Source organism: Coffea arabica, chromosome 2c, assembly GCF_036785885.1.
Source record: "Coffea arabica cultivar ET-39 chromosome 2c, Coffea Arabica ET-39 HiFi, whole genome shotgun sequence".
NCBI classification, from domain to species: Eukaryota; Viridiplantae; Streptophyta; class Magnoliopsida; order Gentianales; family Rubiaceae; genus Coffea; species Coffea arabica.
This window is the reverse complement of record NC_092312.1, coordinates 72,124,190-72,136,564: the sequence shown is the minus strand read 5'-3', so window position 1 is coordinate 72,136,564 and position 12,375 is coordinate 72,124,190. Positions and strand designations below refer to the sequence as shown.

Here is a 12,375-nt window from a genome sequence, read left to right as displayed (position 1 = left end):
GGTTTGTGAAAAGAGCAAGAATTTCTTTGGAGGAAGAAGGATAAGAATCTGGGCTAGTTGATGTCAAAGATTGGGGTTGGGAAGACAAAAAGGAGGGTAGGGAACCTCGAAATGCACTAATCCAATGCGACGGATTAGGCGAGACATCAAAGAGTCTGGGAATCAAATATGGGAATTAACAAAACACACCAATTCACTCGGGAACGGAGAGTTGTTAACTTTTTAGAATTCATTCCAAAATTTTCAATCTCGTACCTATTATCCAAGCACTTAAAATGGACATCATTCCAAATCCTGAATCCCATACCCTCAAACCAAGCACCCCTTGAGTCTAACCAAAGCAGAGGTATATGGAATATTTTGCAAAATTAAAGTATTTGATTATTCGAATAAGAAATAGAGAGACGAGCTTAGCCCATTGGACTTAACTATTCCCGAACATATTAAACACGAAACAAGATTATATGTTCTTTTTAAGTTGTATACCAATTCTGATTGATCTGGCAAAAAACCAAAGTGCATAACACCATGCACGGTTTTTACAGTAAAAAGTTAAAAATTAACAATCAACAAATTTGACTCAACGCTTTATGATGCAATGTTATTATAGTTGTTGAGAAGCTTTGTTGTAGAATTTGGATGATTGTAGACTTCTATGGCTATAGAAGAGTTACTTCCATCCAATCATAGGGGTCGAGATATAGTGCGGCAGCTATAGGGTTTTTTTTAAGATTGTGTAACTTGTAATTTGGCCAAAACTCATTCATTCTATTAGGAAGATGTTATTGTATAGGGTCGAAATATGCATGATTTTTCAAAAACAGAGAGTCTTACTAGAAAAAAAAAATAACTTATTACCATCTACTAGATCACAAACTCATTAATAATGTCTTTTGATTTATGATACAATGTTATTGTAATTTAGACAGTTTGGATGACTGTTTAGACTTGTTCAGAAGTATGTTTAAAAGCGTCTTTTTTTAATGCACCGAACCTTAAATAGACCCTTATTAGAGAGCAATATAACTTATTATTGCCTTCTACTAGATCACAAGTCGTCACTAATGTCTTTCGGTATAGTGGCAAGTTTATCATTGTGATTAAACCGTCGAAATAATTTTAATCTTGACTATATGTAAATAACTCTGTTACCTTCCACTTTAAGTGCCCTCATAACACTAATTAGTACCAAAAAAAAAACTCTAAGCAAAATATGAATTTGAATCTTGAGAAAAGGTGATAAATTCTTTCCTCAAGGAAAGTAACTCCGTTGCTTTGTACTTTTTCTTTAGTGTTTTCACAACACCATTTCATACGAAGAACTAAATGGAATAGTGATTTGAAGGAGTTGTTCCTGCTTCCAAGAGTTCAAGACTTTTAGTGGAGATCATCATCGAGTTACACTTCACATTGTTAGGCCCCACTGTCAAGAAAGAGTCCAATCCCACTTGAAAAACACCAACAACTATCATCCGTTTTTAACTCGCCGCTGTCACTCGAACATTTTCGATATTTTCGCTATTTCTCCTTTTCTCTCTCAACGCCGTATTCTGCTGCTAAGCTCAAGCGGCTTAGTCTTCATATATATCCTGCTATACATGCATGAAACTATAACAAATCTGAATCTAATGATAGATTGATTCCTCCTCCAAATTCTGAGCCTTGGAACTTCTACTCCTACTTCCTTCTTCCATTGTATAGTTAAGGAAAGCAGGCAAAAACAGTGAAGAATCTGAAGATGCTAGTTGAAGACGATAACGAAAATGGACCCTTTTCATCTCCTGAAGAAAGCTATCAAAACCCTCCTCTTTTTACTTATGTTGACTTAGGTTTCGGGAGCTCAGGTGAATCTAGCTCCAAAAGAATCAAGTTATCACTCCCTAACCAACAACAGGTACTTTTTGTGTTTTTTTTTTTTTTTTTGGATATCTCTTTTTCATCCCATACCAATCAGATTTGGAGTTGTAAGTTTTGTTTCCTAAATGTTCTAGGACCATGTTCATGCTTTCTTGTTTAGAGAAATAGCACTGTCTTTCCAGATTTGGTTGGATGATATTCTCTTTCATTTCTTCTTCTTCTTTGTTTATTTTTTTTTCAATTTTTATGTTCCATTTAATTTCTTTTCCTTTTCTTTTTGGTGTGTTTCCTCAAAGGGTTTAAGATTCTTGTGGCCGGTCCATGTCTTGAGGATTTGGATTATCTTCTTCTTCTTCTTCTTCCTAGTAGTTTACATGTGAAGGTCTTCGAACATGCATATCTATTTAGGGTTTGTGACTGTTTCTCATTAATGGTTTTGCACCAAATACTACTATCAGGTTCTAATGTTACAATGTTGATATTATGTAGGAAGAGAAAATTGACACATCTGAAGAATCAGGCGGACTTGGTTTGAAATTGAGCAAGTCACCATCCCTCATAAGCTTGCTTGAGATGAAGTTATCTAAAAGAAGACAAACCAAGAATACTTGTTCTAAGTTGGCCAAGAAGCCCACTTCAAAGCCAGATGATATTGGATCCCAGTCCAATGCTGAAAAATTGAAGGCTTCCAACTTCCCAGCTTTGTCAATCAAAATTGGGACATGGGAGGTGATCCCCTTGATTTTACCTAGCAATACTAAAGAAATTTTTTTTTTTTAAATTTTGTGACCATTTTTTTTCAATCTACTAACAAGGGATTTTTTTTTTTGGGTCAGAGACACTCAATGCATGAAGGTCATTTGGTAGCAAAATGTTACTATGCTAAACGCAAATTGGTGTGGGAAGTTCTGGAAGGGGCACTGAAGAGTAAGATTGAAATACTATGGTCAGACATTGTAGGTATTAGGGCTACTATCATTGATGATCAACCTGGAGTTCTTGAAGTTGAGGTGAATGTTTTCTTTTTTGTAGTAAAAATATTTTGTTCTTCTTTTCTAGTTACTTGCTAGAATTAGTTACCAATTAATCTTTATCATTTGGTCATTAACCATTTTTTATGCTTTCCATTATTTGTGCAGTTGCATCAACCTCCTACATTTTTTAAAGAAACAAACCCCCAACCTCGAAAGCATACCCTTTGGCAACAAGCATCAGATTTTACCGGAGGCCAAGCTCCCATATGTAGGTATGGTGGTGAATTTTCTTCAAACATTTTTGCATTTTCCATGCACAAAAATTGTTCAATTCTATTTAAGTTAATCAGTTTTTGCAAAAAAAAAAAAAAAAAAAGTCCCAATTAAATAAAATCTCATATTATGATAAATAATTTGGTGCATGTGATTGCCTCGTTTGTAGGAGGCACCGTGTGAAATTTGCACCAGGAATACTGGACAAACACTACGAAAAGCTCAAGCAATGCGATCCAAGACTACAAGTCTTGAGCCGAAGGCCTTTCCCATCTCAAGAATCTCTCTATTTTGATGCAAATAATGCAAATGGATTGTCTGAATTTTCTCTCGACTTCAATGGATACGGGCCACAATTTCTTGCTGGACTGATGCAGTTCCCCTCCTACTCAAGCCATCCTTCCCTTCCTATTCATTTGAGACAAGCAGCACTTCCTCGGTTGATGGACTCAAATATACAAATGTCAGGTATCTCTAGGAGGACAATTGAGCTTAAACAATAATATACCAAGGCACAAGTTATTTAGGAATAAAAATTTTGGCTAATCCTTGATTTTAGGGTTTCACTAGCTAATGGTTTGACAAGTTAAAAGACTACTTGAATTGATCTTTAATTCTAACCCTAGTTTGTTTGTAGACAACCTCGTGGAAATGTATGTAGGATCCTTTCCACTTATGACATTAGACATTATTATTTCCTGGTGGTAACAATATTATGTTTTCATCTTATCTACATATATTTTGTTGGTGGGACAAGCTAGTTAGAAAAAAGACTAATCTTCTATACACTAACTAACAGTGTATATACTTTCATCATTAGATGCATGACACATAATTTGAATTTGAATTTAAAACTCAAATTTTGCATATGTATCGTATATCCAACCGTAATAATATATACATCGTCAGTGTATATAAGATTTACTCTTAGAAAAACCCATAAAAAAATATTTTGCAATCATGTTTATGGGTTTTCCTCCTTTTGACATGGCAGTGAATGATCTCATAATGTTGGAAAACCATAGAAGGGCACTGTTGAGTGAAGCAAATTTGGCAAAATTAGCAAATCAAATTCATCTACCAGGAGGACCTGCTGTTACTCCTGTGGGATATGATTTCTCTAGCCATCTTGCCAATGCCATGGCTCTTGGAGAGCTCAGGAGAAAATCCAATGAATTTAGTAGTGTGGGCTTACTAAACTTCAACAATATTGAGAATCATTTGTTAGTTGATAATGCACAGATGGTAAGTTCATCATCATCATCATCATCGGATGAGAATTCAATTGTAGCAAGGGTGAAATCAATGTATCCCTTTCTTGATCTAGAACAAATAATGCAAGGTAATCCCACTATTTCAAGAGGTCTGGTTGGCTATCCAGAGTCAGCAGATGGGGCATGGCAAGAGATTGATGAGGGTATGGCAACAAGCACTTCAAACAATTCACCCCGTCCATATGCATTAGCTGCATATCCCATGACTGAAGAATTTTCAACTCTAGCTCTTAACCAAGATATATAGATTTATAAGAACAATAGGGTTGTAGGGTTTTAATTAGAATAAGCAGATTTTAATTAGGATCTAGACTTGTTTTGAGAATAATGAAGTTAGGTGATTGTTCATGAGGATTAAATTAGGAATGTAAGGGTTACATTGATCATGATCAATGTCTTGTTTATGCTTGTATGAAACCAGTACATTAGATTGATTAGTTTATTGCTGTTTACAAATAAGCTTAGTTTCTGATTAGAGTTCTAGATTTTCTTTGATAATTTGTTTACAGCATTTTTATTCCACGGTTGCCATTAATGGCATACTACAAATTCAAATGAGTCTCCAAATTTTCAATTTGGAAATTGGTTTTTGAAATTGACTCAAAAAATTGGTTGAAGTTGTGATACGTACCTAGCTATTCTAGTAGTTTTTTTATGCAGCAATATAATTGAACTTAACATTTATATTCATGTGTACAAAATCTTGATGTTTTTCTGAAAAATTTAGAATGTCTAAGTATGTATAACTTTTCTTTTTATAGGATATTAAATAAATTAATAGAAAAACAGCTTAATTTTTTTTTAACAATGAAAAAAAAGCTTGAGTTGAATTCTTTAATCTATTAGTGCAATGAAGATTAATTCTTTAAGGTTTGAAAGAAGTGCTAGTGAAGCCCAATTTACACTGTTAAATGTTTTAATCATAGCCAACTCAGACTGCTGTTTGAGGAATCTTCCATGTCCATTTATGCCAGCAGTTTCTCAGCATGTTTAAATTTGACAGTGTTCATATTTGTAGATTACGTAATTTCCCAGGAAAACAAACTTCATGCACCCCAAATTCAAGACTCAAGACCATGCTATTAAAAACTAGTAAAATCATATACCAACCAATACTATCTTGACAAACTAATGACTTGGTTGATTGGATTCAATTACCTATTCTTCTTGTTTCACTATCCATAGATCCTCGGATGCTTGATCAAACAAATATCTTTAAACAAACCAGGAAATTTGGCTTTGAATCACTTCCTCAAGTTAAAAGTACAGAAAAATGTAAATATGATGGGGGGAGGAAGTAACTTTGTCTGGAAAAGAGTAGGGTGCTGAAGCAATTATTATTGTCCTCAGGAGATGGAAAAACTCATTCTTTGAACTTCAGAAGCTACATGGAAACCGAAAAAATAAATCTTGGAAATCTGACTCCCTTCAGTATTTACAGTCCCTGGCTCTACCTTTCATCCTAACTAGTTTAGGACATACAACAAAGAGGTCTTCTGCATGCCACTCCAAGAAACCAAATTAATGCTTCAAATACTGATATGTAATCCCCTTCTTTTCTGGGAAAGCACTACGCATTTCTCTCTAAATGGGCGGCATACAGCAAATCTGAAAAAGGACTAGGTCAGAGGAAAGGGAAAGTCAGATGATTAAGAAGACTATCTTGTCCTCATAACCTGGCAGCTACTGATGAAGGTTCAAGATTTTGCACTTGGAGGAGGTACTCTACTAGAATCATCCAAAGAGGCTGGTGCAGCAGCATTTGATCTGCTAGCAACTTCATCTGTTCCCTCTTCTGTGCCTATTTCATCAAATTTTCTCTTCTTTGTTGAAGAATCCGAATTATCCATGACGTTTTCCTGTTCCTTTCCTCCATTTTCTTCAGTCTCTTTCTCTTTCCCTTTCTCTGGTTCAAGTTCAACACTAGGAGGAAATAATGGAGGTTCCCTGCCACTTAATCGACAGAAAACTTTTTCAACTGTTTGACTTAATTCCTTTCCTATGCCGTTGTTATCCAAAATCAGCTCCCACACTGACTTGGAGGCTTTCTCAAGCACTGACGTTCTGCACAAATCAAACAAAACCCACAAAAAAGTTATTTTGGAACCATGAATTTAAGCAACTGGGTACCAGAAATGAATCAACTACTCTTTCCCCAAAATCACGATATATGGGGCAGATGCGAAAGTAGGCCTCGGTCTTCATTTAATTGCCACTAATGCATACTCAAAGAACCATATTCTGTTAGGAAAAAATGTGTGTGCATGTTCGTATACATGTCGAATATCTTCAGAGATAACCAAGAACCAATATGGACCAATTATTTTTCCTCACAAAACCTTCTGGCAAATTTGCATCAGTCACTACATGGTTCCACCCCCATCTAAAAAGGTTAATAAGTATAAAAAAAAAAAAAAAAAAACTCCATGAATCATTTTTGCACTTTCAGTTTGGTGAGTATTGTCAGTTTAGAGGCTCAACATTTAAAGATAACTTGAGTTTTTACTAACATCTAGGTAACCTCAGTGTCTTCAGATAACCCAGACACTTCCATAAAGGTGCAAGATATTGTTGCGTAACCAACTTTAAATGCAGTGATCATCAACACAAGCTTAGACAATGCATGATACTTGTATTGTCAACATACAAAGCCGTACCAAATAAAATTATGACTCTAGCAGCTTGTTTACTATAATCAAACTGAAAAGCTGACCAACAAACATCATACACCATGTTTGGGTAACTGACATTGTGAACTCAACAAATAAGAGAGATAACATGATGCAAAAATTTCAAAGCAGCTTTGTTTCTGAAATTAGGAAATTAGGCTAGTGCAGATTAATTGGTTGTCACGCCAATCAGTTTTGAACATGAAGGCAATTCAATATCAGCATGTAGCTAAGATAGGAATTAAAAGTTGTTAAAATTTTTGGCTGTCTTAAACAGATACCGAATCTTTAACCTAATATTCAGCAATGCTTAAGAGTATAGAGATCAGAAGTGTAGAGGTGACATTTTAAGCTATAGATTCAGTAAAACACAAAAAAACTGCCAAATCAGTTTTTGCATTCACTCTGTCTACAAGTTCTACTTTGCATAGGATTATGATTAATTGAAGCCTCTCCAGTTATCCTTTTTCGACTAGTTCAACTGGGAGCCATTTCCAGGAGTGTTCAAAGTCAACAATAAAACTCCAATATCAGCAAAGTTATAGAGGTACTTTATTTATGCAAAATCAGCTATTAAACCAGGATAACTGATTACTTGGTAGAATGGTTCATGAAATTCAGCAGCTAGAATGGTTCATGAAATTCAGCAGCTTCTTAGATTTAGTAGCTTGTAGCTTGGCTTGTGGAACTTTAGTTTCTCAAGCCAAAGCATAATTCAAGCATATGTTCTACATTAATGCTCCAGCTTTCTTCCATAATTATCACAAACTCATACCCTTAGAATTTCCCCCTTTCTGCCAGTAGAAAACAACAATACATCTTCAATTCTTTGCTAAAATCAGCCTCAACCAAGGGCAAATTACTACAGCAACCAAATCATAAGCTAAATCCTACTCTTCCCTATGGAAAAAACCAAGCTTCCGGGACAAGAGAGTACATTTGAAGCATCTACATTTCCTCCATAAGATGCTGTGTCTAAAAGATTTCATAGATAGAGGTCTCTAACAGATATTCGTCCCCTCCCATAACCAGTCAACAAGTGATCTATATTAAAGTTATGTGAAAAGCTTGCATACAAATTTGCATACTTGCATGCAAAACATTTTCTAGTTTACTGACATTATGGAATTCATCACTTTCAAAACCTAGAATTGTGTTACAGAGATCACAGAAAATTGTAGAATCTGTAGACTATACCCTCATTCTCATATGTGCTTCATCTCATTATGTATCAAAACTTCTAAAAGAGATGCTCAAAGATTTATTCCATACAGAAGCCTGTAAAGAAATATTCTTTATACACTTTTGTTGCCCCATTAACTCCACAACTTACTCCCATAAGTTCAAAGTGTGACTGCCTTGATTAGCCCATTTAAACATAGATGAATTTTTTAATAGGATTTCACCATGTTGGTGCTAAAAGTGATCGCACATTCCCCAAAAAAAAGACACTGGCTAATTTTGAACTTGAATCAAACTTGGCCTAAATGCAGAGCAGAAACAGTTAACTTTGAGTTCAGTAATAAAATCACAACCAAGGTGCAGTCCTTATGGAAATGAAAGAGAGAAGAAACTCTGAAGAAAACTTGCACATGATCAAGGTTTTTACCTAAGTCTGGCCCAACTTCGCCATTATAAAGTCGAATGCAAGTATAAACCTGTACAGCATACTCCGTCCCTTCTGGAAAGATTTTCCTTTCCAACCTCAAACATGAGGAGCACGAAGACTGCTACTTAATATCATCCCAATATCCTAACCCCATAATTGATTATTTTTGCCTTTTTTCTGCAGTTTTCTCTCCTGACAATATTTTATTTTTGTTTACAGGAAGCATCACTACATCAAGTACACTTCTCTTGTTCCCTACATCAATCTGAAGTAATTCCATCCTACTCTCTGCCTGTAGTCTTCCTGGTCCCTGGCTGAATGAAGGACGTGAAATCTACTATGCAAACGAAAATGACAGAGCCAAGTATGATCATCAAAGGTGGCTTATATACTTTCCTAATTGATAGCTGGTCCAGAGCTACTAACTTTTACATGAGCAAAACACAGAGACTAATATACTCCGCTAGTAAGACTACCGAAATCCAAGCTCATAGCCCAAAGAATCTTCTAATGTAGAGCATTTACTTTACCATGGTTGAAGACATACTTAAAACAGCCAAAGTACCATATATTTCCTTTCTTCAATGCATACATAGGCAGACACACACATACAAAGTTTTAGAAAATCATGCGCATCTCATACAAAAGATAAATGAATTCTTCCGCGTCTTGATAAATACTTCGAAAACATGCTAACCTATTATGATCCCTAGGAACAACTCCAGCAAAGCAGGCGCTTTAATGGGTTTTAGGCAGCTTCCCAATACAGCCATGAAAATCAGTGTCATAAAGTTCAAAACTATGATTACTCAAAAATCCAAAGAAGCAACAATACCACAACTTTTGAAGCTCTAATAAATCTTTAGGTACATAAAACAACAAAAGCAATGATGTATAGTAAGTAGCTCAAATTATTGGATCTACTTTTCATCAAATTTGAGTTTCAAGAGCATAAAAAGGAATCTAAACAGAATTAATCTAGTACAGAAAGTTGAAAACTTACTCAAGTTCTTGTCGAAGGGCATCAAAAAGCTCTCTTTTTGTCTGCTTCTCTGCCCCTGGAGTATTCAAAACTTTACTCTGCTCCACCATTTTCACTGTCGTATTCTTCAATTCTTCCTGAATAATTTCCAAGCCAAGAAAAAGAAGAGGAAGAAAACCCGAATAAATAAGACAGCTTTTTGCTGAATTAATGATAACAATTGACAACCCTTTATAGCAAACGAAGCGTCTTTTTCTGGGGTAACTAACATTGGCTTTGAGCTGAGTGATGATTTTCAACCGGATGGCGTCGATGGTTCCGTCGTTCATCAACGATTCCAATACGTCCTCCGGCGTGATTAGCTGCTGTTGAGACGATGACGATTCCATATTTTTTATTCTATTGATAAAACATGTAAATTTTTTAGGTTTACGACTAGATTTACGAGGTGGGAAACCAATTAGAGAAGAACTTGACGAGCCAAGGTTGACTCTTTTTCTTTTCTCGGATTGTTTTCCTGTTTGCTGATTATGCCTTTCTTGAAGATTTTATCGTTCTAGGCGGAGCTAAACTGTGAAAGGAAAGTATAATGCTGAAGAGGTCCTTCAAGTTTTAAGATACTTCCATTTGAGTCCTCATAACTAATTTTCCTTGAAGAGCACAAATTTGAACACATTGTTTTTCTTTTTTCTTTTTCTTATGAGAGAAGGAATAGTTTAGTACTTAAAAGTTTGACAATGTGTTGGATAGTTTTATTATGTGGATTAATATTATATAAATTTACTTATACTTGTAATAGCGTACAAATTATGCATGCTTTATTCTAGCTTTATCTCATTTTATTTTCTTGCAAAGAAATTAGTTTGTATATTGTATTCATAATTCATCTTAGGTAATCGAGAAAGGTAAATGCTTGGTAATTATCGTGGCTATAATTTTTTTGCTACCAATAAGCTTTTTCCACATTTATGATGTGACAACTTTTACAAACTATCAAAATTATAGTTTTTCTTCCTAATAAGCTTTCATGGATATGTCCATTTTCTTTTGTGTTTATTTTGACATTATAGACGTATTTTCTTTTTAAAAAAATAGATACTGTTGGATTGTGCAGTGGCTCTCAAATTTGCACTGACCAAGGCAAGAGAGAAACAATGAAAAAGGATCATAGTGGGAATACCACAACAACACCCGTTGGAAATGATACGAGTCAATAAATCTAAAGATATTAGGCGCTATTTGATATCCCAATTTAACACTTAAATTTAATGGATTTAAATTTTAACATATTCAAATGTGTTGATAACAAAAAAAATATTTTAATTAATAAAATGGCACTGAATTTTCTAGGCAAAACTTGCTCCAACAAAAAGGTGATAAGATATTTACTTATCATTTAACATGACATTCACTCAAATGTATCAGATTAATACTTAACAATTTAGTATTTGTTTGATAATATAAAAAAGTGATGAAACTGAATTCATTCAGACATTCAGATGTTTTAGGTGTTTGATAAATAAAAATTCATCTGCAGAACTTATTAAGTGCCTGTTTGATAACATAAAAAAGTGGTGAAACTGAATGCATTCAGACATTCAGATGTTGTGAGTGTTTGATAAATAAAATTTCACCTGCTGAACTTATTAAGTAGTGCTGAATTTGTATGTATTTTTTTCAGCACAAGAATCGTAGCTGAATGCTTAATTTGATAAGAATCAAGAGATTTACTTCAACTACTTTATCTTATCATCCAAATATATCCCTATTTGTTAATTACATTCAAAATTCTTATCTAATTAAACAACCTAATATTCCCTATTCAAAATCATTATCTAATTAAACAAAACAAGCTGATATTCTCTATTCAAAATTTTTTTTTAACAATAGTATTTTTTTGCAGTAATTTTCATCCACAAACATTTATATTTTGATATATATATTTTTTTTGTACAGATAAATATTATTTATGTGATGCAGCTTATCCACACACACGTGGCTTTATGACACCATATCGAAATATTAGATATTGGTTGTCTGATTTTCGAAATGCTTCTCGTCCAAGATCAAAAGAAGAACGCTTTAGCCAAGCACATGCAAGATTGAAAAATGTAATAAAACGTGCTTTTGGAGTATTAAAAACTCGTTTTCCCATTCTCAAAATGATAAAACCATACCCTTTTCCCACACAAAGAAACATTGTCATTGTATGCATTACTCTTCATAATCATTATCATTTTCATACCTAACAATTTTAAGTTAATTAAATCATAGGTTCTATTTCCTTTTTGGATTAAAAGATAGAAGGGCAAAATTATATAATTTAACTTATTAAGCATTAAGTTATGAATATTTATCAAACAGTATAAATAGATTCAGCATTAAGATTCAGACATTCATATATCTCTTTTCAGTGCTTAAAATTCAGCAAATTAATTATTTCAGTATTCAGAATTCAGATTTAGTGTTATCAAACGGAGCCTAAGTGGTGCTGAGTTTGTATGTATTTTTTTTAGCACAAGAATCATAACTGAATGCTTAGTGTCTGTTTGATAACATAAAAAAGTGTTGAAACTGAATTCATTCAGACATTCAGATGTTTTGGGTGTTAGATAAATAAAAATTTTTCTGCTAAACTTATTAAGTGGTGTTGAATTTGTATATGTTTTTTTCAGCACAAGAATCATAACTGAATGCTTAATTTGATAAGAATCAAGAGATTTATTTCAACTACTTT

The 12,375-nt window shown here is 34.0% G+C and overlaps 2 protein-coding genes across 2 annotated transcripts; one reads left to right on the top strand and one right to left on the bottom strand.

Moving 5' to 3' along the window:
• The first annotated feature begins 1,547 nt into the window (after positions 1-1,547).
• Positions 1,548-4,820, top strand: LOC113723722 (uncharacterized). Its single transcript, XM_027246698.2, has 6 exons — positions 1,548-1,894; positions 2,347-2,586; positions 2,694-2,867; positions 2,997-3,103; positions 3,274-3,572; positions 4,099-4,820. The coding sequence occupies exons 1-6, from the start codon at positions 1,739-1,741 to the stop codon at positions 4,623-4,625; spliced, it is 1,503 nt and encodes a 500-aa protein (XP_027102499.1). The 5' UTR covers positions 1,548-1,738; the 3' UTR covers positions 4,626-4,820.
• An 876-nt stretch (positions 4,821-5,696) lies between these two features.
• On the bottom strand, positions 5,697-10,181 carry LOC113727787 (uncharacterized). The gene is made up of 3 exons (XM_027252133.2): positions 9,908-10,181; positions 9,660-9,775; positions 5,697-6,442 (listed from the first exon to the last, which is right to left on the bottom strand). The coding sequence occupies exons 1-3, from the start codon at positions 10,025-10,027 to the stop codon at positions 6,076-6,078; spliced, it is 603 nt and encodes a 200-aa protein (XP_027107934.1). The 5' UTR covers positions 10,028-10,181; the 3' UTR covers positions 5,697-6,075.
• Between the last annotated feature and the right edge of the window lie 2,194 nt (positions 10,182-12,375).

Bases quoted from the DNA above. Each gene is read 5' to 3' on its own strand.
- LOC113723722 (XM_027246698.2), top strand. From the start codon at position 1,739: ATGCTAGTTGAAGACGATAACGAAAATGGACCCTTTTCATCTCCTGAA. The intron at 2,587-2,693 runs GTGATCCCCTTG...TTTTTGGGTCAG, and splicing joins TCAAAATTGGGACATGGGAG to AGACACTCAATGCATGAAGG. The intron at 3,573-4,098 runs GTATCTCTAGGA...TTGACATGGCAG, and splicing joins CTCAAATATACAAATGTCAG to TGAATGATCTCATAATGTTG.
- LOC113727787 (XM_027252133.2), bottom strand. From the start codon at position 10,027: ATGGAATCGTCATCGTCTCAACAGCAGCTAATCACGCCGGAGGACGTA. The intron at 9,776-9,907 runs GTTAGTTACCCC...GAAATTATTCAG, and splicing joins TCACTCAGCTCAAAGCCAAT to GAAGAATTGAAGAATACGAC. The intron at 6,443-9,659 runs GTAAGTTTTCAA...TGATTTGTGCAG, and splicing joins GCCCTTCGACAAGAACTTGA to AACGTCAGTGCTTGAGAAAG.